A 27,651-nucleotide genomic window follows, 5' to 3' on the forward strand; every position below is an offset into this window, starting at 1 on the left:
TCATCTTGCGCATTTTTGCGCCGAAATTGGTATATCTTTGTTTTTGAAAATACCCATACGGAGACGCCCAGTAGCTCATAAATCTCCTTACAAATTAATTGCCTAAACAACATCATACATACTTATAATTTAGTGATTTTTACTAGTTTTGTCAACCATTTCTGCTATCCGATGAGATTGGCTACTATGATTAATGTTTATATTAACCCTTTAACGACCAACGCATTCAAATGGGTTTATATAAAATTAGTCGAAAAAATGAAATATGGAATATCAAAACTGATAGCAGAAATGAATTCAGCGCCCAAAATTATTTAAAACCCCAAGTTTTAGCCACATAGACCAATTTTTATAAATTTGTCACAACTTTGTATGAACAGGTGCCACTGTGCGACGTGCCACATGGAACAAAAAATGCGTCAAATGTTGTCCTAATTGTTTAAATTAAAATACGTTGTTACACTAGCGGCATCTGTATAATGGTTCGAGTGGTAGTCTTCGTCGATAACACAACAGTACGCAAAAACCAAGGTGTATCGACGTTGTACAAGGTATGCTAAAACAAACAAACTTTCTTTTAGCATGTTGAAGATCGTTTTTCCAGCTTTTTACTATCCTATGTATGCACTATTTATCAAAACTGTCCGTTACAAGCAAAAAAGTAACAGAATACATGCTTTTTCAATGAATTCTGAATACTGTTTTGATGCACACATCCGCAGCTGAGGGAATTGCGCACCTTCTGTAATATCAATATACTTATCGAGAAGCCTGCCCAGATTCAAACATGGCGGAGCGATCAGTAGTAGTTTGACAGTAGTTATCACTTCATTTCAAAACAATCGTTATTTTGTATGGGACACTTTTCGAATGCCTCTGTCATGTCGGTTCGTCGGTGGTGCTATTGCCCGTTTCCTCTGTAGATAGACTATCGTGCACATTTTGAAAGCAGCAAAATAAATATTCTCACGTTAGATTGCACGGGAGACAGCAAATAAACAAACCGAATATCTTATGCACAATCCTAAAGAGGGCGCTAATTGTTGTTTTTGTTAGCCACCGCAACAACCAAACTATGGTAGATGCGGTCTGAGAATATTTTCGTGTGACAAAATTATTTTGCTGTGAGTCTATTTGGGGGTTAAATTCGCAATACAAATTGCAAAAAATCATATGTGAAATCATTAGATTGAATATATAGCGATTTTTCTCGGTGTAAATTTTCGACTGTTATTGTTATGAAATGAAAGAGTGCCGCATGTGCCGCACAAAGAAATGAAAACTTATCAAAATTCAATACATCTTTGGATAATTTCCCGACCAGAAGGAAATAACACAATTATAACTCGTGCTGATATTTTGTTACGAAAAGTTTCCTATCAAATTTTGTTATAAAGTAGAAACCGTTAGGTGTTAAAATAACAAAAATTCTAACAAAAAATTCTCTACGAATATCACATTTATAACAAACGTTGATAGCAATATAACACGATCATAACAACTTGAGATAGCTTAATTTACCCCAACATAGCTTGTATTACTTATTGTATAATATCAACGATTTTAGCGTGCACGTATAAAAATAGAATAAGAGGAAAGTAAAGCATACATTAGGGTGCTTTTTGCTTTGAAGCAAAAAGCTTCATGCAGCAAAAGCTTTTATAGCATTGCCAAATGATTGCATACCTGCTGGCTGATTGTTATTGTGAATATATGACACGCAGATTATTTATTTGTCGATATTGCCGATTTGAACCTGGGTATTCTGAGTTTGATGGGGAAGTTTCCTGCATGAACCAACGATGTTGTTTTCGACTGATGTTTAATGTTAGCATTATATTCCACGCATCCGTCAAGGGCAAAACGATTATAGATGCAGAAGACGTTTCTAAGACGCACACATTGAACTTTGCAAAAGCCTAAGTGCTGTTTGTTTTCCTGGTGTTGTACTCTTTGTTTTTATTCAGTTTTACTCACTAATACAGCTGCCTATATGACGATAGACTGAATAGCTTTATAGTATCTTTTCAGATTGGGAAAGAGGGGCTATTTTTAGATTCTAAATAGTGCGCTTTGGCACTTCTCTTGTACGTTAACGTATTTTACATGGTTTTTAGAAATAATGTCGATGCGACATGGTAACATTGAGTGGATATTTTACGTACATTATTTTACGGAGAATACGACAAATCTTATTTAGGATTCCGCATAGATTCAAAGCAACAAATGGATTTTGAGGTTTCAAAATAAGTCTCTTTTGGGGATTTGTTATTGGAATTTTTGATACGGGGAAGATTAAACAAACCAATAATATTTAAATCATATGCCTCCTACTCGAAGTTATGTGTCATACGAGTGTCTCAGAAAATAGGCAATATCATATCTTAAACCAAATATAACCAAGTAAATCAATCAAACACCTCACTGACAAGTTCTCCGACCACTTGCATATAAAAGTTGTTTATACTCAAAACGCAGAATTTTGGAAATCCAAATCAAAAACTTCGAAAATTCGCTTTAAAAAGTTGAATTACTACGCATAAAAAGAGACTTCAGTGTATAAGCAAATAGACTGTCATTTGTGTAACCGTTAGCATTCAAAGATAATTGTGAAAGAATAATTAACTTACTGTAACATCATCGTTGTATGCGTACATTAATAACATATTATTGATCAAATGATAGCACCAGAAGATATAATCTTGATATTAGCTTTCTTGCATTCCTGGTCGGTATATCATAAAGATAACAAAGAGAGTAATAAATATCAACATGAGATATATATTTGATAGCTTTCTGTTATGACGTTCTGATCGGGTTATGCATTCTAATTAATGAAAATACACCAGCTACGAATGGCCATTGTTTTACACACACTAAACTGATTAGTCGCTATAAAACGACAATAGAGGATTTTTTTGCTTTTTTTCTCTATTTGGCCCATTTGACAGATATATACCGGGATCATAACAATAATGTTCCTACAACTGATGCCAGCGACAATCCTGATCTAGTGTTCTGTATCTACTGTGATAATCGATTGTTTTCCACAAAGTTGCTGATTGTAATCGAATAATGCCAAAAGTCGTTGGTTTTAGAATTTGGTTGTATAGCAAATTATAACATATGGGTGCAGGAAAGTTGGCTATAGCGTGTTTTACTGAAGATTATATAGTCTCCAGTCGATAGTTTTGACAGATTGAGATTCGATTGCAAAGCCATTGCAGCACGCTTTTGAAATGGGACATATATTTGATTTTTAACTAATTGCCAATCCAAAATTTCTTTAATTTCACAACGAGATTACGAATCGACAATCTTTAATAGACAACGAGGAATCATTTTGAGATCATCAGCATATATAAGTTTGCACTCTAGGGGTATAACATAGCAAACGTCATTGATGAATAAAGAAAAAAGCAACGGTCTGAGATTGCTCCCTTGAGGGACACCCGACAAGTTGATCAAGCTGTAAGATTCGTTACTTCCTAATTTCATAGAGGGCCAAGCCACCTTGTAAAATTTTATGGGGCGCCCAACCATTCGATTTTTGCCAGAAGAAGAGATTGGTCTACATGATCGAACGCAGTTTTAATATCAGTGTATGCAGTGTCTACATACGATCCATTTTCAATGCTTTTAATGCAGTACGAAATAAATTGGGCTAGATTACTGGTTGTTGATCTGCCTACAAAAAGGTCGCGTTGGTCCTTCGATATTTGGTCTTACGAAAGAGCATACTTCCTACTACAATCAAAACAGCTCGCTCACATTTTCTGTTTTGCGCGCACAATGTCATGCCCAAAAACAATTCTTTTTGCGCATGGAGCAATTCGCGCGTAGTTTAAGGTTAGCGCAACGCTCTCGAGAAAAACGATAGAGCACACACAAAGCGACTTTGTTAGTATTTCGTTTCGTATCAATGTGCTGCTAACCTTCTACACCTTACATCCCCCCACCCTTTACACGCTATCTTATCATTGCTGCGTTGCATTTTGTTTTGCTACATTAATTCTCTTCTCCGCTGCTATAAATATAATTCATAACCTGAAACTCATAGAAAAAGAAATCCGACCATCAGATTGGCACCAACAAACACATATATTCTCCTAAATCACCTCTTTACTATCCTTGCTATGACGACATACACTCGTTGAGTAGGGTGGGTGCTCCTATAGTTGAGGTGTACCAATAGTTGCAGTAGTGGGTTATACGCCTAACTAAGATACCAACCATCAACAAATATTTTTTTATCGATTCATCGCACTAAAATTATGCGACAATAAAACTGTTATCCTTGAAATTTGCTCAAATAACTATTGAAAAAAATTATTTTCTTAGAATTTTGAGCTCCCTTGCACCTATAGTTGATGTAGTGTACCTATAGTTGCAAGTCCCATAAGAAACCAATGGGATTTGCAACAATAGGAACCGAAATTAGCGATTGCACCACTATTGGTACATGTGTTCCTATAGTGGTACAAGCGGTTTTGAATACATAAATTGGTTACTAAGCCATCTTTATATTTTTCCTATGAAGTAGGGACTGAAAGCTTTCGTTTAATGTAATTACATTGCCCATAGGTCTATTAATCGATTTTTTATCAAAAGTTTTCCTTAAGCATGCGACTATTGGTACATCCACCCTAGTAAATTAGCATATATAAGATAATTTCACGTGCCTCCCGCCACCGGCCTTTCCGTTTGTATGTATATGGTATGAACTAAGGCTTACTAGTAAAAAAACGGGTAGCATCAGGACTAAAACCGACAAACATCTGTTCGTTAAAACGCATATTTACGCCTTAAACCATAAAGCACATGATTAGTAGCCGTTCGAATGAGTTATATAAACTTCTCATTATTGTAGTAGCCATCACAAGTGGGACAGTATTCAGATGTCAGTATGTGTTATTCAAGTTATCTCTGCACTGTGTAGCCAACAACGTGTACCTATGGGATTCGATATTGTATTGCTCAAGTATATGGTTGGTTGAATAGTAACGAATCATTTGGAAACTTTTCGTTCACAGTTCAAGAGCGAAAAAACAGATGCATTTACGCTCCCGAAGATTCGTTTTGGATGTAAGATCTCAAACAATTTTGATCCAGCACACAGCGACTCCACGGTGCCTTTGTCGAACAAAATTCGGCCAACCGTGAAACAAGATACGAAAGAATGGGCTTTTCCCTTTCATTTGCAACCGATTGCAAAATAATCGGTCGGGGGGTCTAGAGTAACTTTTCATTTCAAAGTTTTTTGTTTGAAAACTAAGTGTATTCAGATGAATGTAAGTGTTTACACAGTCCCATTTTAAAAGGAAAAAAAAACATTTTCAGATTCCGTCAGTTCTTGGGCGCCAATGATATTTTATGAAGATGAAAGTGTAGAGAAATATTGATCAGACTTATTCGATACTCTTACCTTTTTTCAAAACCAACGCTCTAATATCCGAGAAATACTCACAGATTGAGTTTGTTGTGTAAATCATGCCTTTCCCCGCTTTGCGATTTCATTACTAACAAAAGAGCGAACATCTACTCAATAGCAACCAATTTTAGCTTGAACAAGGGAAAAGGGTAACCAATATACAATTCTGTCAAAGGGAATCTGCAACATGTTTTTATTTTGCAATTTTACCAAAGCCCTGTAAACGTATTTGTATCTTTGATGTCAGATATCCGTCGAGAAGACTGAAAAATGCACGGACTTTGAACATTTCATAAGTTTGCTAAATCTAGAAAAAAAATAGCTTCAAACATGGATCTATCCACGAAATGACCTTTACATGCTTAAACATGCTGTCGAAAACTTTTGATAAAAATAGATCACAAAATGTCAAAAAAGTTTTCAACCTGACAGGCAGTGCTTCCTTCCGACCTGTACCCGCACCGTAGCTAATGCTGTTTACATCTTAGAGGCTATCACCAGAGAAACAACCATGAGCTCAGGTTTTTATCAAGTTTTGATCACTTACGCTCGATACGTATGATTTATAGACGCAACTGACAAAAATATGCAGTTTTTTTAGCTTTGGAAATGGAGAAAATTAAATTTGGAGCACAGCCTCCAGCAACAACAGTAATTAGGTTTCCAAGGTACTTAACCTTTATTACGCCTTTGCCCCAAGTATAAAAATTCCCATCAAGGCGTGTAAATATGCGCTCCCTCCCACTAACCCGAAATTGTGTCCCTTCGACACAACCGGTACTAAAAAGATACGCTGGACGACTAAATATATGCACAAAAAGGAACAGTAGAACATTTCCCCAAATCCTCCCGCAACCCAAATGAGCCCGTTTCACCGACCCGTTTCCAGTCTGACGAAAAGCTCTCCTCCCTCACAGCATGCGATGCGGGCTATCATAATCTTCAGCCAAACAACACACCTACTACTGTATACTACAACTGGACAAGCAGCAGGAGAGCAGCTCCCGAATGAGAACGGGTCTTGCTTCGAACATGTGCTCAATCACGCGAAGATTTGGGGGAAATCATGCTGTCCTTAGAAATGTGGGAGGGGTGGGGAGGAAGCGCGCGGGGGAGTTTAAAGTTTGAAATAACACAACTTGCGCGACTGATAGCACGCTTTTCTAGGGTGTTTCGATAAATTTAGCCTTTGGGCGGATATCGGTCGGAATCACTGTCGAGGTCAGCGCCCTCAAAATTTTTTGTCGATTCATCAGTTCTGTGTCTCGGCTTATCACTTTGATGGGATATTGATAGCAGTTCTCCGTTCTTGGGGCATAATCATCTTCTGCAGCTTTAGTTTCTTAAATTGATTAGCTCTTGTGAAGAGAAGATAAAATCATGGCTTTAAAAATTAAGGCCGTGTGAAATTTAAACCCATTTCGTCACTTTTACCAGATAGAAAATTGAAATTTTCTGCTTGTTTGACAATTACGTTACGTTGATTTCACTGTTTCAAATTAATTTATGTTTAAACTTACTTCAAACTAAGCGCACAATTCGATTTTTGCTAAATTCGCGATTGAATTTTTTTTCTTAAATGATTACAAATCTTTCTTTCTTTTTTATCTTTAGTTTAGTAAAAATGCATTTTTTCTATAGGTTTATTTGACACGGTTCAATGCGTTAGTATAACTGAGCCGTGGATCTTTTAAGTTTTTGCAATAAGTAAAAATAAAAATACTAAGAATGTCTGTCTGCCAGATTTTGTTTACGCAGTTTGTTGCTGCGTGTTGAGATCCTTTTCCTTGGCGGTGAATCATTAGTTGCCTTATCCGTCACAACTTGGGGGTCATTCAGTCTACCTTATCTCACTGTCTGTCTTGTTACAGAATTGATATGTTGGGGTCTGCCCGGGATATGTGATCAGCGTTGTTTGCTTATAGGTTACGCCATTCTTCGGTGATTTACATTCGATATTCATGTAAGGTATTGGTTTAGCCTCTCACAATACGAACACCGTTGGGAATACCGGTGAAAAAATTTCTCCAAGTGTCATTTGTAATAGATTCCCTTTCACCGTATTGCGACATAATTCGTCTGATGTAATATTCCTTAATGCGCGGTGCTAAATCATGGATACGAACGCCCATCATGTCGTTTTCCATATGCACGGGGATCTTGATTCTTGTTGTTAAATTCGACCTCGTCTCGTGTTGCATGTTCTTTGCAATGAAGTTTTCTGCCTGTGTTAAACTTCTAAACGTAATCAAAACACAGTTTTTGAAGTGGTGCTTCTGAATGTATGTAAGTTCCGAGAAATTAAGCTCTATTTTAACTTTAACTAGTTGTTCCACTACCTGAACTGTGGGTCTAACAAGAGTTTTGTTAAAGTCGACCGAAATTGTAATATCCCGTAGCACGGGCACTTTCGTTTCCTCCGGCAGACTCATTTCATTGCGCAGTCGGGGGCAACGATACAATACTGTTTGTGCACTGACTATAGAACAAAGCGCAACTTGATTCAACGATAGCGTAGTGATTTTTTGCTTCTGCTACGTGCGAGGTAAGAAGATAGACAAAAGCGTTTTGAAAACCGCCAATTAATATTAATCATAAAACGTAATATTATGACCGTTATTTATGTGATTCGATAATACGTATTGTACATTTCAGTACTATGTACTATCGACGTACATCAGTAAAACACTAAAGTATCCAAAATATTCCTCCACGTATTAATACGGGAAATGCAACTCACGCGTCAGCAAACGGAGAGCCTGCATAGAACTTAGGCCATCTGTAACGATGAAGTAATGAGATGTCGACAGAGCATCAATTATCTCAAAGGTATTCTGAATGGCAATTAATTCAGCTACGAAAACTGAAGCAGAATCAACAGAGGGGAAACAACTTGACAGCTACCATACAATTTTTGGGTCTATGGACCCAAAATGGTGGATCAATCTTTCGTCAATACCAAGATCAGAATAAAGCATAAAGTTCAGTATAACGCAAACGACAGAAGTCGTTTTGTAAATCTCGCCGTTTATGGTGCCTTTGATCACAAATAGTTCCCTACTTTTGCCACAGGCGCCACATGGCCTGCCAAATCGGATATTTCAAACCGGATTTCGATGGCTTCTTCCGTTTGAAACGGTCATCCACAGAAAGCTTATCTGTGATATTTTCCCGTTCCAGCAACTGCTTAAAATTCACATTAATGTAATTCTCATCATCAATGACGCAGCACCGGGTTTTCGATAGCAGCCTTGTGTAGAGTTTCCGGGCGCGCGTTTTGTCAACACTCTGATAGCGTACGTCCAGATTTGGGAATTTCTGCACCTTGTACGTTATTAATCCGAATCGTTTCTTGGCCCACTGAATGAAACTATGCGAAACATCAAGTTTTTTGGTCATGTCCCGCGTCGAGATGTTCTGATTTCGCTTTATACGAGCAATCAGCGCTCCCTCGATGGTTTGTGCGTTGTACCCAGCGTTCCTTCAGCTTCTAACTTGTGATCCACTGTCATCCGTTCCTGAAACTATTGGAGGACATTTGAGACTAGGGTTGTGGTACCGGTAATACCGGTACCGAAAATCCCGGGAATACCGACCCATTTTTGGTACCGTATTACCGGTACTGAACAAAAGCCAGTACCGGTATTTTCGGTACTATACAATTTTTTATGACAAATTTGCCTTCTAGGTAAATCGTTGAGATAACACCTTTGTGTGGGAATGATGTGGGACCATCATCCTAATAATTCTAGAAGTTAAGGTTTTATTAGCGACATTCTGATTGGTTTCCATTATTCACTGGGTTGCGCGTAATAAGACTATGGTCTAAGTCATGTCTGTATTTGGTTTGCTCTTAAACCTTTATCTATAAAAGAACGAACAGCGATTTAGTAGCTAACAGTTTTAGACTTGGTGTACTGCTTTAAATGGGGCGATTTGTAACTATTGGTGATCGGAAAATTCAGCAAAACTCCATAGTTTACAGGAAAGCAAGGAGCCTTGAAATGCGTTAGAGAATAGCAGGCAAACGACATAAAGGTCGAAACCAATTTTCAGCAAAGCAAGAGAGGAAATGCGATTAACCTGCTTGGATTTACTGCCATTCTCGCTTTGATTTACTGTTGTTAATAGGGTATCATACATTTACCATCTGTTCAAGTCGACAAAAGTCACACCACTTAGCAGTTATTGATTTCAAAGAGGCCTAGATTTCGAAATAAAAGAAGGTGCCCTATACGAAAAATATCTTCTGTGAAATGAATGGCAAGCCGAAGCAATTAAAAACAATTAACATATTTTTTGATCAGCACAAATCAATCATCTGAGAATAAGACCATCAGTTTGAGCATTCAATTTCAGCTTGAAGCTTTTTTCGATTTTTTTAAAACAATATTCGAGTACCGGTTCTCGCCAAAAAGGGTCGGTACTGCGAACCCTATTTGAGACGGTCGAGTAAGGTGCGAAGCGACATCCTAGGATTTTACATTTGGGTGAATAAGAGAGTAAAGTAGGGTCTAGTAGGTCAGCTTTTTTGGCTAGCTCATGTGATAGTATTTTTGCACTGATTTTGACAAATAAGTATTCGTTGGAAAGATTATACATCTGGCAACGTTTTGGCAATAATGATTTGAGCAGTTCAACTTTTATTTGAGGAGTATGAATACTGCAGATCCTTTAAAAATGAATAACACAAATAATACATTATAAGATAATGAGGAACTGGTAAATTATGTGAAAAATCACCAAACCGCAGAAGGAAATGTTGGAAAAATGATGAAAAAGCATAATTTTTCAGCAGCTGCGTCTGGCTTTGTAGTTGCAAATAACTTCTTCGGTGTGCTCGCTGTCACCAGAGTGTGGAATTGAAGTTGTGCAATCCAGCTCACGTGGTTGCTTAGCTATGCGATGATCACGTTTGCACTTCGGAACATTCTTTTTGGATTCCTTTTCCTTCTCTTTTTCGATCACATTTTTTTCGATTATCTACTCCAACAACTCCTTAAATTATTATATTGTTAACTCACGCGAAATATCTGACCTGCTTTCATTGATGCCGAGCACTTTCCTTTTACACGAGCACGTAATATTTTGAACGGAACCCTGCATTGTTTAGAGGCTGATCGAATACTGGTGCCATCTAGAATAGATGTAATTGTGTTCTTTATGGCCTCCTCACTCCGTTTTGACTAATTTACATTAGGTGTCCCTAAACGGCCGACCTATCGTGCCCCCAAGCGTAAGTTTCATTTTGATGTACGTATTTTTTACGTAAGAAAAAGCTAACTTGACAATGTTTTACAATGATTAAATGTACTGTACTGAGGACAATAGATAATGCGTTTTCGCAGAACAACACATGAAAACATAAACGCCGTTTTATAGCGACGATATTCTCGTAGTGAAAAAATCTTCCTGCGTTTCAGTTTTTTGAGAGCATTGTTACTCCATCGAGGGCCACCTTGATATTTTATTCTAGGAACGTTCACGTTGAACCAATCAATGATGATATTAGTGCAGCAATGTACAGCGGCGTCTACATCAACGTTATCAGTTACAGGAGACCAATCGAAATCGGCTAAATATTCGGCTAGTGCAGTATAATTGGCTCGTTTTAGGTCAAGTAAAGAAAAGGCTTCTTCGTCATCTTCCAACAATGGCTCTGATTTAACAGATCGTCGCTGTTGTGCTATCTTATGACAAGCGCCATTTAGCACATTTCGAGAAAAACGATTTTTAAAGTTTGAGATTGAATATCTTGAAACTTATAAATGGTATAAACAATCCAAAGAAGACAATTGATGCTTCTATCTGTTCTGCATTAATCTCTCAAATATTACGAAGATCGGTTGACTATGTTGCGAGTTTTTACTATGAATGTAAACAAAAGTCACACTCACACGTGTCATAGGCGTGTATTGATGACAAAATTTGTATGACGTGTCATAATCGTGCATGGAAAATTTTCCATAGAAAAAAATCATCACTTTTTAACTTTTATTCATATCTTTGGGTTCATATGGTCTATAAACATTCGGTGAAATGCATTTTAAAGGAAATGAGTCAGAGAATCTAGAAAAAATGGTTATTCTTGATTACAGTGTTGCCAAATATATTTTATTTCCAGTTCAAAACTAAAACTGTGTTTTTCTCACAACTCGTATAATTTTCTTTCGAAAATGTTTATGCCATTGTGTTCCTCAGACATTTTCACACATAAAACCGTCTAAAACTTCAATATAACTTGAGCCAATCCCTAGATATAGTGATTTGAAGCAAAAAACTCACAATTTCTTATCATGTTTCTAGCTATAGCTAAGTAACCAAGTAGAATTTCAAAATTCTGAAAACGCCACTTTGTAGAGATTTTTCAAACAAGTAATGTGGCATATCTAACTCAGTTTACCCCAAAATGGCGTTTGTCATAAGATAGCACAACAGCGACGAGATATCAAAACTTCCAGGGGAGGATGGCGAGCGTCAGCTTCAATCGAAACGTCAACAGATTCGGACACTTCATGGGTCGACGAGTTCGAAAATACCTAGTCCAAGGTTCTACCATTAGTATTGTACACCAAGTTCCTCTGATCAAGATTAGAAAAAGCCATACCATCGATCAATGCATAGCCAGCACGTCCAACTGTTGACTTTACTGGATCGATTTTTGCGCAACCTTCTTCTTTATGCATCCAGCACAGACCGGGTAGATTGTAATCACCAACTAAAACAGTTTCATCAACGACGGATGAAGAAGCATTAATCGTAGAAACCGAAGCGAGATGGTTTTCCAGAATTTGATGCTCATTAACTCTATCAGGTGGGAGGTAGAAAGAGCAAACAAAAAGCGTTTTGCTCGGTAGCGTAACTCGAACCCAAATCTGTCAGTTTCTGTCAGAATGGTAATATTGTATTCGCAGCATGTTGCAGCAAGGAACCAAGAATCCAGTTTTGTTTTTAATCCACGTACCTTTTGATAATATATGCTTAACAAGTTCCCTGCAGGTTCTGATGTCGAGAGTTGCGTATTACTGTTCGCCGGAAATTCGTAGGATGATTCATAGACGTCGGGCTGCAATTGTGAGTTGCTTGCAGAAGGTGCAGAATCTTGCTAAGCTTCGGCCGAACATATACGTTCGTGAATATTACCTGGACAAAGACGAATGATGTCATCGCATATATTACTGTCTTCCACCGCTTCGAAGGAGGGCCAAAAGGGATCAGTTTGGGCATCGGGCTGCAGAGTGATCGGCTGCAATCGTGAGTAACTTTCAGATGGTGCAGAGTCTTGCCAGGCTTCGATCGGATATATACGTTGGTATGCCTCTAAAATTGGTGAATTTCACTGAAAGTGTGCGCAGCATCATCCTTAGCTTCGAATGGGCATATACTGCTCATCAAGTTACCTGGAAAGATCCACGATGAAGAAGTTGATTGCTATGTAACATAGTCAACACGCTGTCTGGCCCTCTTCAAACTTATCTGGTATAGCGGGCATTCGAAACTCAATGAATAATAACAGGCAACAAGTTGTTCCTCGATTGGTAGATTCTGCTGCGTATTTCGCTCGTGACAATTTACACATTTTCGAACATCCGAGTTACAATCCTTGGCCAGATGGGCTTCGGTGCATTTGGGACAGCAAACAGCATTCTTACATTCAGATGCTTTATGACCGTATTTTGAGCAATTAAAACACCGATGAACATCAACCGCTTCGACTACTCTGCAACGTTCCCATCCAATATTGATTCGTTGACATTTCATCTGAAATTCGAATGATCGGGCGTCGGTTTCTAGCACAGCAATTATTGGATTATGTAGCCATTTTTCATTCTTTTTTACACGAATGATAGTCAGTACAGCCGAGTCAGGTAGTCCGTTCTGTTTTCTCAATTTTGGTACAAGCTCATCTTCAAGAATCTCTTCGGAAAATCCAATAATCTTGATCCTGGGTTTGAAGGCTTTCATGATTTCAGCATTTGAGCAAACTGACTCGATTCACATCTAACGCTGACTTCGCCAATATTTCTACAACGAACTTCTTTCACAGCGAAGATAATGGGATGAATTTTGCTTTGAATCTCGCATTTAGTAACCTCAGCTGGTTGGACACCTTTTGGTTTTAACAAAACTGTTTGCTCGATCAACAAGATTGTTTTCGACTTTTGCACAAACGGGCTAGAGTTAAGGTTGGAAGAATCTAATAATACAACAGTGGTTCTAGGGTTTTTAGCTGGCGGTAGAACTGAACGAGAGGTGGTCAACAGACGTCGTAAAGACCCTCCTTCTTCCAGCGTGTCAAGATTTCCGTTATACACATTCTTTCCTAAAGCTGTAGATTTTAATTCCGTTGTTGGTGACATACGAGCAACATTAGCAAATGATCTGTTGATCACATTTACATTTCTTTGTGCTGAAGACGTAGCGAGTAGTTTTGGCGGAGTGGAGAGATTTTTACTGATAGTGCAATCTATAACCGCGAGCAGTTTCTTTGCGACATTATCAAAACATTCTTTCATCGTGCTTTTCATTCTCGACTCTTGTTCGTTAAACAGACTAGTAATGGCATCTATTTTTTTCACTAACTCAGTGCAGGTCCTATGCATGTCATTGAGACTGATTTGTCTTTTTCTGCATCCAAAACAAAAATATTCAATGCCGCATTATCTCTCATTGCTTTAGCTCCCACCGAGCTGATATTGGAGCACTTCACATGCCAGATTTTTTCACAACTACCGAAGCAATAAACTCGATCATTTTCAGTAACAATTGCCGTATCACAGGCACTACATACAACAGTCGTCATGTTTACGCAGAGGAGCTAATATGAGCCTATCTCGCCGCTAAGAGGGCTAGGTGTGCGAAATTGAATCGTGTCTAATACTGCTGATCCACGGTAACCAGCCCCCTGTCAAGAACGACGTCTCTGTACAGCCAGCATCACTGCCATCAAAGGCAAAACATTGATTTTGAACCGAATGATTAGAAGCTGTATTTAGTTACAAAATGTCGATTTTCTGAATGATATGATGGATATGATATTAAATCATCCCACAAGATGCAAAAAGTCGTGTGGAATGCTTGAATATCGAGAATAGTGCCGAACATAATTCTTTGTTTGGGGCTTTATAGCTATAACGCCCCATATATGTAGGTCGCTGTCAAACTCCATATGATGGTATAGGGTTGCCAGGAGGCTGACGGTAACAGCCGAAATGGCAGTTGTCAACGATATTCTCTACCGTGTTTCTAATTCATGCAACATGAGCGACCTCTGCAATAACATAGCAAAAGTAATGCCCTATACCTATTGTAATTGTACCCCCATACCCATTTGACCCCATTCTACTATATACTTTCGCGAACGGTTTACTGATTTGCTTCCACCTCAACTGGAATCTTATTGACAAGTGTACCACAGAGCGGACGTAAACCAACCGCTCTACAGAGAAACTGGACAGAATTTCACGTAGAAATCCTCTTTCATGTTGGAAATCCTGCATCTCCTACTGCTGCTTGGGGGTTAATTAAAGGACCATACATAAATGACGTAGCATTTTTGAGCAATTTTTAACACCCCCTCCCCCATCGTAGCATTTCGTCACAAGCTTCTAAATACCGCTCTGCTAGTTAAGTAGCTTGACGGTAACTCTACCGCCCTTGTCCCCGCAAAATTTAAAAAAAAAAACAAAAAAAAACGATGATAGTTATTCCCCTTTAAAAAAGCTACGTTGCATAACAAGACCCCCTACCCCCCTGTCATCACACATCATCACAAAATACAAAACTCCCCCCTCCCCCATATAATGCTGCGTCATTTATGGATGGTCCCTAATTTGGTTCGGATTGTTAGCAGGACTTACGGGTTATGATTGTGTATCCGTGGTTTTCATCATTTGCTTCATCGTTAGCGATATTGGCTGTTGATTTGCAGGTAGTCGGTACACCCAAGTAGCAATTCTAATTTTATAGAACACTTGTATTCTAAGTTTTAAGAAAGTCTTCACCATAAAACCTCAATGAGTAACAATAGAGGGCAGTGTAGTTATCAGAAACACATTCGATAGGTTTTTTTGTTCCGGTATTCGTTGGTACCTGAGCAGCAGATAGGGTTGTTTGTGGTTTAGTTGATCCTGGTTAAGGTTGTGTATTGGATGTGCTTGCAGTAGATATTGCTTCATTAGTAATTTTTGGCACGTAGCGGTCTACCTTTTATATGAGAGTAAGTGTCCGAGTTTCTTTTATGTGAGGCAACAAACAAAACAACTATTAAATGTAGCCTCCCAAACGATACAAGTTTAAATCGAAATTTGACCAATAAGAAATTTTTAGGATCTAGGGTGGAATGGGCAATTCATTCGTTAGAACCATTTAAATAATCGGGTAAATACGGGATATTTCCAACACTTTTTCAGAGAAGTAAAGGAATTATTTGCGCGCCACTTATGCATCTGTTCAGTTAATGTATTATTGACCCCAAAGACCAATAAAAGAGGCATAAACTCACCTAAATCGTTCAGGCCCATAAGTCTTTCATCCATGATGCCGAAAACAATGGAAAAACTTATTCATGAATACGTAAAATCAACTCGATTAAAATCCAAGTCATTAAATAAACTTCATTTTGCTTACTAAGCAAGCCAATCAACAATTAGAGTTGAAAAATTAATCTAAACAATAAAAATTTCACTAGCTGCGTTCCTCGACATAAAGAAGCGCTGAGCTTCCTACAAATATGGAAGCACAAAGTTTCGAAACCGCATGCAAAGTGCTCTAAATTATACATTAGAATGGTTCAAACGAGAAGGGCATAAATCCTTCCAAAACAGCCCTCCATTCCATTCGCAAAGTTTGCAATAAGTGTGCTACGATTGGGAGATACTGTACTAAAACTTTCACCTGTAGTAAAATATTTGGCTATTAGTCTTCATAAGAAGCTCAGATGAAGTTTACATTTACAGTAAATAATGAACAGGGCGACCAATGCCTTGTGGATAAGTAAACAAAAATCCGCTCAAAATGAACAGATTAAACAAATCACTATCCGATTTCATCATGCATTCCATTCGCATCAGCTACACATCTATTGCTGTCCATCAACCCAATCTCCTTGCACGAGGACAGAATCCTAAATCTCAAACTAGGGACATACCACCATCCTTCCCCTTCCACTCGCCCCACTCGAATTCTAAAACGAACCAAACTAGCAGCGAACTTTCCGCCGGACTCGTGGGAGAATTCCCTTTGATCTGTTCTGAGCCAATGTTTGCTCATGCGATATGAAATCAACTCCACTTCATAACTGTTATGACGTGAAAGTTTCCCTTTCATCTGGCCGTGTCCGAATAAACTGAACAATTTTTCGCTCTCACCCACGGGATTAGTGAACATAATCTGACCTACGATTTGTACCATCTGTCAAACAAAGCGAGTCAGCTTGGTTGAAGCCCGGTGAATTCGTCCTTATGCATGCTTTGCGATGAAAATGACGCGGCTTACCGAGGTAAAACGGGGCTGGGTTGGTAGATCAAAGCGCGAACGGGGATGCTTTTGGCGTACGCGATGAAAGTAGATATTGTAACTAATTTCGATAATAATGTTTTAAGCTGGGAAAACAAGTGTTTCATGTTTAATTATTATACCTAAGAGGTGTGCTAGGATCGTATTCTAGTCTTTGTATTCAAGCGAATATTGGTTCAGGAGACTCGCGTTTTTTCTCGTACATCTAGGTGAATAGATTTTATTGACGTGTTAGAGATTGACGAAGAATATATAGTTATACTCGTATGTTATAATGCATATATCCACTAACAATAAACAATAAATTGTAACATATGACTTAAGCAAGCCGAATAAATTCGTTGGAATGAAAACTAAGAAAAAGAAACTAAAGTCCAGTTGTGCTAGAACTAGCAATAATAAAAATAAATGTACATGTGTTTAATCCATGATATAAACTGTGCGAAGCTAAATTTGTACAATAAAATATGAAAAAGTGTGTCATTGAAATCCGAAATAATCCAAACGAATCAAATGTTTCACTATTTGAATGGAGTCTTTATTACATAAAATATTAAACTTATCTTACAAATATTACGTTTTCAGCACTACCTATTCAAATGCACTGGACGGAATCAGATTTACATAAGATCAGGCACTTGAGATTAATCGAAGAAATGAACCATCGTCAACGCTTCAGCACAATTTCTACTCTTAAAACTAGGGAATGTTTCGAGTTATTACTATAAATACAATCCAAAGGACTGATCATCCGTGATCTAGGACAAAATACGCCGACCGAGGAAATTAATCGCTAGTAAACACACCATAGCTGCCGTTGATAAGACCACCGATTTGCCGGCATGATTACAACCATCTTCTGCGCAGTAGCATTCCTCCCAGTAAACGCCATTCTCGTAGACACCCCAGTTACATACACCTGTTACGCCGGTCTCGGAAACGGATGCGCATCTTCGAATAACCTGACGCCACCGGCCGTCCCCTGAAAAGCGGAAAGAAATTGTCATGTTAGTCCAAAGTTAAAAAATTATTTCGTTTTTCCTAGTAATAGTGAAGTGCTCTACACATGAAACGTGCTAAAAAACTTCAATAGTCACTTGGATTTGTCCAGCTCTTATAGATAATTTGTTACTACGCTCATATTAACTGTAGGCAGAGAAGTAATAAATGAAATAGCAATTGAAAACGATAGCAATGACACATGAGGAGAAGAGCAAGAGAAAAGGGAGTTTTAAGTTTTGTATCCCCTTGGCTATCGCAAACGGTTTTTCCAAAATTCGTAAAATGTTCGAGTTTCAAACGAAAAGGAAAAAAATCGCATTTTTGGTTAGAAAAAAACGTTGCAAGTTCGTAAATTTTAAAAATGCTCATTTCAGGTTAAAGCGCTTCGTTTTGCGAATATTCCCCAAGTTGAACGACCGAAAATAAAAGTCGCTAAGACAGAACATGATGCGTAAAACCCGCTTCGAATATATTAGAATACAAAAATCGGAAACAAACTTTAAGCGTAAAACTTGGACAGAGATCCTTCAGCATAAGAATAGCTTAAAAAACTCTGACCCGTAAAACTCGTCAAGGTTGAACCTTCTATATAAAACCCGGTTAAAACAAACAAATCGTTTGCAGGAGCATCCGTATATCGTGATGTTCAGTAAAAGTCGGCTAAAAAAATCTACTTTGTAAGAATGGAATTTTTTCCGATGTTAATAGTATTCACTATTTTTTATCCGACTCTTACAAAGGAGAGTCCCAGTCTGATTTTTATACTTGAAGTTTATATCCGGTTTTAATATTCTAACATACTTGAAACGGTTTTTACGAGGCATGTTCTTTCCTTGCGGTTTTTATTTTCGGTCGCCCAGTTGTTCCAAGGCGATTCATAAATTAGCCTAGGAAATGTCTTGCGAAAAAGTTGCAAAAACTCGACAATTGGGAAACATGTGGAGCGGAATTAGAGTGGACAGCGCACAGCCATGTTCAAAGCTCCCGGTAACACTAGTTTACAAAATAAAAATAAAAATCTGAACTTCAACATTCGAACGCCATTTCTGATGTAAAATTGCGTGCCGAATTAGAAAATAAGGTTCAAAAAATGTACAGTAGAACAGTTTTCAAGTTACAGTAAACAAATAAATTTTACCTTTAAAATAAAAAGTGTGTTCAGTAAAATCCAAATACCTTCGGTTGTAGTGCATCGATAAGAAATATTATTATGTTGAATTGAAGGTAATAGAATGTACTTTCGATCGCTAGAACATTTTGTTTTAATTCGATTATTGGAATTGTGGAAAAAACCGACACCCCACAACTTTTCCTAGAAATCAAATTTTTATTCATTTCATAATGACACATTATTATTAGTACGTTTATGTAGGGCATTTGAAGAAAAATTGGATTTACATTAGTGCGCCGAATGTCATAAAAATAAACAAAACAAACGACAGCAGCGTGCATACTCGTTTGGATGGTAAATTTCGTTGGTAGATTTTAAGGTTTTAACCGAACAAAAGCTTTTCAAATCACCACATTTTTCAATACCTATTATTATCGGCCTTTCCTATGATCAACTACGTGCATTAAAGACTAGTTTGAGAAATTCAATATTTTTAATTACTTTTATAAAACAATGTGCGCTGTTGGGGTAAAACCGACACCCTATGGTTAGGGTGAAACCGACACGCTGTTAGGATGGTTGTGTATACTTGCGATTCATTGCAAAATGCTGCGGATCTTCGTGACACTTCAATTAGCCTATTAGAACACTATAGTATTAGCAGAAATACACAGAAATACTTTTATTGTGTATATTTCTTGTAAGTCTCTTTGAAAAAAATTGGAATTTTTGCTTATCTGATTCTATCGAAGCTTTTTCTATTTCTGCAAAAAGCTCATCAAACCGAATTTCTAGTGTTCTCTTGGTTTGTCATAGACGAACTTTATCACAATGAGACAATGATCTTATGTATACCCCAATAGATCCTTGATGATCAGAGTCCGAAAATCAAATCTGAAAAAGATAGTTTTACTAAGAAGTGTGTGTGTGTCACTTATAAGTGAATGAACCCAATTAGCAGAACCTAGAACGCTTGCAAATCTTCTCTTACGAAATAAAATGGCACTGAAGGTTGCAATGATGTGCGCAAGGATTATTTGAAAATACCCATATCAATAAATAATCCTATAGCATAAAATACTTTTATTTATAGTACGACGCTTTCGAACTTTCTTCCCCTTACTACATGATGAAGCAATAAAAAACACATATTTGCATCATACTTACTCACACTTTATTGATCACGCATATATCTCATTTTTAATAAAAATAAAGATTTTAATAAAGTGGAGAGAAAATAAATTAAAGGGGGTGCCGATCTTACCCCTATGGGGTGTCGGTTTTACCCGCAGTGCCTACAAAAAGTCACTTTGTTTTCCAAGCTTTACAACCAATAATTTTTAATGAAATTAATTTTTTGAAGCGCTGAAAAAATTAAGTCTTGTTAAGAATTTTCTGACGAAGAATTCTGCATACAAATTATAATTTTATTGGTTTTGTGGCAACTTAGAAAAAGTGTTAAGCTTAAGGTGTCGGTTTTAACCATAATTCCCATACTGGTTCTGACGTTATTTACGAGGTTAATGAACTTTTTCTAAATTTTTCCTTATTTTTTAAAGAAAAATGAGCTTTTTCGGCTAGATAAAGCATTTCTAAAACTTGTATTATTATGGAAACATAAAGCCTACTAATAACCAATGAAAATAAGCACTTGTTAGTTTGATTCCGACGAAGTTATTTAATTTTTTGTCAAACGGCAATTTTTGTGTTTCTCTGGGTCAACTTATTGAACCGTCTCAATTCCAATTTTTCTTGTGCTTGTTTCATAATATATGAGTGACTTGCTGTCAGAATTCTGTTAAACAAGTAAATAGAACAATTTTGAAAGAATTTAATGTGGGGTAATATTCGAACTCGTTTATCCAAATGATCACAATAATTTCATGCTCAATGAAATTATAAGTCATCAAATGATTGATATGCAATACTGCGTGTAATATTTACAAGTGTATTACATAAAATAACACTCTTATGATACAAAATTCGTTGTAAACTAAACCCTCACACGTCATAAGATTCGTATTTTGAAACGCTAGCTGCTCAACTGGGTTTTGTACAATGTTAATACAAACTATTCGAATCCGTAAAAATATGTGATACTACATACGTCAAGTATTATAAAATTAATAATTTGGGAACTTTTATTTTCTTCCCTTTCTAGAACATCCAGCGTGTTTTGAAATTATGTAGGACTTCTAACAAGACTTATTTTGGGTTAAAAATCTCAAAGTCTAAACTTCAGAATGATTTGAAGAACGGATACTATTTGGCGCTTAGATGTTTTACGTAATATATTGTAGTATATTGAAGTTTTGTTAACAGTACAGCAAAATCGATATATCGTAGAAGCCAATGTGAATCCTATATGATTTCAAATTACAAACATCTAGACGTTTTAATAACGTAAAATAAATTGTTAATAGAGCAAACCATAACGATATAGGTGGATAAGTCATCATTCGTGAAGCTAGTGCCAGCATTTAATACCATGTTCACACTACAGAGTTAAAACATGTTATAATAATTAGCAACAAGAAAAATGTCATCAAGATAGCGTTAAAACACGTTTTAACTCGTAGTGTGAACGTAGTATAACATTTTGCGCCTTCATAAGTTTCCGATATGTGTATCGGGGAGTTGTGGAGCATGTAGATTACATTTACTGTCATATTGTATGACACATGTAAATATCCCTAGAACATTGCACTAGAGTAAAATATACCCCACGCCATCTTTGGAGCCGTGTGAAGACGAGAATTCGGCATTTACTGACCTGGGACCCTACCCATAATTCAATTTAGAGTCCCTAGGAAGAGTAGGAAAAGGTGGCATAGCCAGTTTGCTTATAGCCTTCGTGGAAGCAGGTGTCAAAGTTGGTGTGTACGGTTGCCGTTAGTGTTTCGTCAGGTTTCGTGCTATCAGTGGAAATGTGATTCGTGACAATACCAGTTTAAATACTGGTTGTTTTCCTATGTAAGTAACAATTAGTATTATATATTCGTTTTTATTCATTTATTCTATTAATTTAATTTAATTTTGAAGCAGAAAAAATCGTTCTCCTTTTTGCTGATTTGAATTGTTTATTTTTATGGTTTTTCAAAACAATGGCTCGCAAGTATATTTAGTGCACAGTATCTGCTGTAACAGTAACGTTGCGCGTTACAAATGTATTAATGATCAGAAATATTTTTTTCATTTCAATTTCCACCCAATTTAGTGGCATTTTCCAAAACCGGATTGTTAAACATTCACTCTCCCAAATAATTGCACTTTTTCAATATCGAAATTCCATTTTATACCGTTTCTAGACCATTTTTTAACTTTTAGAATCAATGATATAATGATTTTTGTGAAAAAAGTCAAAACCACGATTTTTTCAATTTTTTTTTGTTCAAACCAATTTATGTATCATTGATTCAATAAATTCCGTACTTTCACTCAGACATCTGTATCCGCAATTCAAAAACGAAGGAAATGATGTATTATACATATCTTTTGTTTGCATTTTTACCTGCAAATATTGCGATCAAACGCGTGGGGTACATTTGTACCACAGTGCAACGCTTTAGGGTGGGAAACGCAAGTGCAACGTTCTAGGGATATTATGGGTATTTTTAATGCCACATTTTTGATACTCCCCTGAGCCTGAAATTATCGTTATAAGATGTCTTGAATCATTTTGATAAACGAGTTCGAACATTAAATTCTATCAAAACTCTGACAGAGAATCCCTCACTATTATGAAACAAACCCTAGAAAATAAATTGACCCAGAGAAACCCAGAAATCCCCATTCTACAAAAAATTGAATAACTTTCACAATTTGCATCCGATTTAAACTAACAAGTACTTATTTTCATTGGTAATAAGCAGACCTTAATTTCCAATAAAAATATAATTTTTAGGATCGCTTATCCTGCCCAAAATATTGACCAAACGTTCATTTTTCTTCAAAGAATGACGAAAAATTAAGAAAAAGTTCAATAGATTCGTAAATAACGTCAGAACCAGTAGTCGCACTAAAAAAAAATTTTCTAGCGATCGAAAGTGCATTCAATTACCTTCAACTCAGCATAATAATATTTCATATCGATGAACTACAACCGAAGATACGTGGATTTTACTGAACGTACTTTTAATTATAAAGGTGAAATTCATTTTTTACTGCCTTGGATTACTTGGATTACAAAATGGCTCAAGACATCGATTTCCATCATGCACTCGTCAACCCCATTCCAGAAATACCCAACATTTACTAGTAACAGTTAGCTAAGAATATGTAAAAATGTATACAACTTCTTACTGTACTGTACGTTCTCAATCTTTTTTTACGAACTTGGTTCGTAAAGAAAGAGTTTGTTATTTCGAATTTAGTTCGTAAAAAAAGTAGCGTAAATCGAATATCAGGTAAAAAGGGTTCGTAAATGCAAAAACCCGATTTCTTTAAACCACATTTGACTCCCTTAAGGTGTTCAAAAAATTAAACCAACAAGAACATGTCAGATTTCGAACTGGTAAATTTCAAATACAATTTGTTAACATGTATTTAGCACTGCTAAATGCGGAATGGTAAGTGAAGCGAAAGCAATTATAAGCAGAGCTGCAAATTTTCACCAGGTTGTTTTGAACTTGAAGGAAGAACAAATCTCAAATCATGCCCTACTATGTTCAATTCGTAGTTTTTCGTTTGCATCATTCATTCAAACAGCCGAGCTGCTCAATCATTTTCCATTCATTTTCGATTTCATAGACCTTGTGAATATCGCTGTACTGGGATATGGACTAGGTTTTTCAAGCAAAACTACTCTGAACATACTTCTTATTGTTCATGTAAGCTTGAAAACGCAAAATATGCCAGAATTTAACCTAAACTGGCATCTACAGAGCAGATGACAGCTTCGGTTGATGAATGAAAAAGTATTAATTTGAAATGAAGACGTACGGTTTGGTTATGAAAATCCGCCCAACTTGAAAGTGAATGATTATTTATTTATTTCAAGTCGTCAATCAGATGTAGACCTAACTTAACACTAGTTAAAATTTTGGTTTACTTTAAACTGCTGCTTCAGTTTTGTTTTCGACATAGTGAAGTCAATGCTTTCGCAATGTTTGTTGTAAATATTCATCATTTGGTTTAAAGGTTTGGTTTTTATCATAATTAGTGCGATGGCGAATTGTACAAAAGATGCTGCGGTTACGTAGTTCTCGAGAAGGAGCATAAAAATTTAGTTTCGATAAAAGTTCGATTGAATCAATACGATGTAATACAATGTCGTTTACAAATGATACCATAGAAAATTCACGACGATCTTTCAAGGTTTGAATGTCAATTAGCATGCACCGTGCTTCATAAGATGGCAAATGTAGTCCAGTCCAACCTAGTTTACGAAGAGTGAACATCAAAAACTGCTTTTGTACTGATTCTATCCGGTTTGCATGCGTTGCTGAAAAAGGCGACCAAACCATACTACAATTCTAGTGTTGAACGCACATAGGCTACATATAATGTTTTTATTGTGTAGGGATCTTGGAAATTAATAAATAATAAATAAAGGTTTAATAAAACCTAGTGTGCTGTTTGTTTTGTTAATTATTGTGTTATAATGATCTATGAATGTTATTTTGGAATCTATAACAACTCCTAGATCTCTTATTCTGTCACACTTTTCTACTTGTTGATTTCCCAATAAGATTCTATTGTTCTGTATATTATTCTTTCTACTCAATGTTATGGAATTACATTTTTTTACATTCAGTTTCAGAAGGCTTTTATTACACCATGTATAAAATATATTTACTTCGTTTTGAAATGTCTGAAAGTCTTCACCATTTCTTATTTCTAGAAATAGTTTCATATCATCAGCATATATAAGAACTTTTACATTTTTTAGAATGAAGAAAATGTCGTTAACAAATAAAATAAAGAATAGCGGGCCCAAATGAGACCCTCAATGGACTCCTGATGTAACTTGAATTGGGATTGATTTTATCCTTTTAAATCTAACAGCTTGTTCACGATTTGTAAGATATGATTGTACCCATGTAAGAAGTCCTGGCTCAAACCCTATTTTTTCTAATTTAAAAAGTAGCATGGGTATGTCGATGCGATCAAATGCTTTGCTAAAATCTGTATAAAGAGCTTCAACGTGGTTTCCGTTATCCATTGCTGTTAATGTGTAGTTAATGAATTCGAGTAGATTTGTACTTGTAGAACGCCCTTTGAAAAAACCATGTTGCACATGGGTAATTCTGTTCTTGATTTGGTGGAATAAATTTTCATTAACAATCGCCTGGAAAATCTTGGGAATGCACGAGATGCTAGCTATTCCACGATAGTTACACACATCGGATTTTTTACCATTTTTAAAAATTGGAACTAGGGAAGAGCTTTTCCATGTTTTAGGAAAACGACCTGATTCTAGAGACATGTTAAAAAGCCAAAAAAAGGAGCGGTTAGTTCTATTGACAAAGTTTTTAAAAACACCGGTGGAACGCCATCAGGTCCAGGGCTTTTAGAGCTATCCAAGTTTTTTAAGGCATCCATGATTGTATGTACTTTTATCTGTTTAATGTTAATATCTCTTGAAAGTTCTGGGAGGAATGAAAAGTATTCACGCTCTCGATCCTTCTCTGAAAATGTAGTGTAAACTTCCTGGAAGAATGTTGCAAAAAGATTGCAGATTTCCTCTGAGTTATCGCCTACCTTTCCATCAAGATGCATTCCTGTTGGGAAATAATCCGATTTTATTTTAGTTTTTACGTAATTAAAGAAGTTTTTTGGGCAAGTTTTTATATTGCGTTCTGTTCTTGCATTGTAGTCTTTAAACGCGATATCAATGGCAAGGTTCAATTGATCGCATAGATTTAAATAGTTTGTTAAGTTATCTTGGCTGCTATATTTTTTGTAGATTTTGTGTTCCTTTTGTTTACGATTTTTTGATTTCTCTATTAAACCAGATGGGATGTTTTGAGTTATAGTGACGCCTTCTTCTTTTCAATGGTATATATTCGTGAATGACTTCAAATAATATTTTGTAGAAGATGTCTACGGCAGCTTCAACATTTTCTTCATTTCTCAAAATCATTTGCCAGTTTATTGCATTAATTTTTTGCCTCAAGCTTTCATAGTTGGCGGACTCGTAATCAAATACCTCCTCAAATTCACTATCACCAGGTCTGTCGTTAACATGCAAGAATATAGAAAACTCAATGGCTGTATGATAAGCTTCATTCTTCCATAAGGGAGTAAGTGATTCCGTTACACAGAAGTCTTCGTCTATTTATTTGATTAAGTCCTAAACTGGCAGATTTATCGCAAATGAACTGCAAAGATTCATTTTCCCCAACAACAGGAAGTAGGATGCTCTCATTATCAGCATCTGGTATGAAATCAATACCGCGTTGATTGAAATCGCCATATATGTGAACTTTCACGTGCGGGGAAAGACCATTAATAATGCATTCGGCAGCATGATAAAACTTTTCGTAAGTCGTTTTTCGAGCAAAATTTGGAGGAAAATACACCGAAGCGAAAACTTTGGCTTTGAATTTGAATCATGGTTGGGTTTGATTGAGCTGAAAGTTGGCATTTGAAAATGACAATTTGCGCCACTGATTATAAGAAAAAAAATCCCCCAGAGGCGAGATTCGAACCCGCAATCTTCGAGACTCCGGCCCAATGCACTAACCCTTATGCTATCCTTGGGATATGAGGATGTCCTAGAAAGAATATGTGATTATCGCACTAGCGACGGTGATCATACCCTGCCTGCAAAGCGAGGTCTCGAAGGTTGCGGGTTCGAATTTCGCCTTTGGGTGATTTTTTTTCAAATAATTGCTTTCGCTTTACTTACCAGTTCGATCAGTGGTCCCCGTTGGATACCACCAAAAAAGTCCTAAGCAGGTCTCGTTACTCGCATAAATATGTACCATATACCAACCATTTATCAAATCGTTCAACAATAGAATAACCATTGCCTGATTATAATATCGAACGTAACCATTGTCGTTTTTTCCATACTCGGCCATACAAACAACAGGTTGTTAAGAACCAGGGAGAGTATTGCCAAGCGGCTCGGACATCTACGGAAGCTGTACTTTCATGTCAGCTTCTTTCTCCGAGCAGCCTAGATAATCAGTGTCCGTAGTAGGAAATCCAATTCAATAGTGTCAATCGACCCGTGCTATGGTTAAAATCGTTGAGGGAGTTTAAAATAATTTCAATGGCAAAACTCACCAGTATGCTGCATTACGCACCGAGCCGTTCGCCTGTTTTGATTCGCTAGGAGGTCGATAACCGGCGTCTCTAGTTTCTCTCATCAGAATCCGACTCTAACTTAGTGACAAGACTACTAAAAACCTGTTTTAATCCACCTAGCGGTGCACAGTGGCTGAAGGCTGGCCAAAATCTCAAAAATTTATTTTTGAAATATTGATATTTTATATTTTTTCTAAATTTCTCATGTATTGAATGATGTATATTCAAAATTTTATGATGATTGAAAAAGAACAAGATTTTTAACATGAGTTTAAACATAGCAAAGTCCGGACTTTTTATGATTTTCATTTCCGAAACCACCGATGCTCTGTTC

The 27,651-nt window shown here is 36.8% G+C and overlaps 1 protein-coding gene across 1 annotated transcript in view; it reads right to left on the minus strand.

The window, feature by feature from the left end:
• Positions 1 to 17,464: 17,464 nt before the first annotated feature.
• The window catches only part of LOC131679250 (uncharacterized), a 51,612-nt gene continuing 41,425 nt past the window's right edge, over positions 17,465 to 27,651 (minus strand). Inside the window, exon 3 of the mRNA XM_058959943.1 lies at positions 17,465 to 17,930. Coding sequence (XP_058815926.1) covers positions 17,707 to 17,930 — 224 coding nt within the window. The 3' untranslated portion in view covers positions 17,465 to 17,706. The remainder of the gene's footprint in view (positions 17,931 to 27,651) is intronic.

Source organism: Topomyia yanbarensis, chromosome 2 (assembly GCF_030247195.1).
Source record: "Topomyia yanbarensis strain Yona2022 chromosome 2, ASM3024719v1, whole genome shotgun sequence".
NCBI lineage: Eukaryota > Metazoa > Arthropoda > Insecta > Diptera > Culicidae > Topomyia > Topomyia yanbarensis.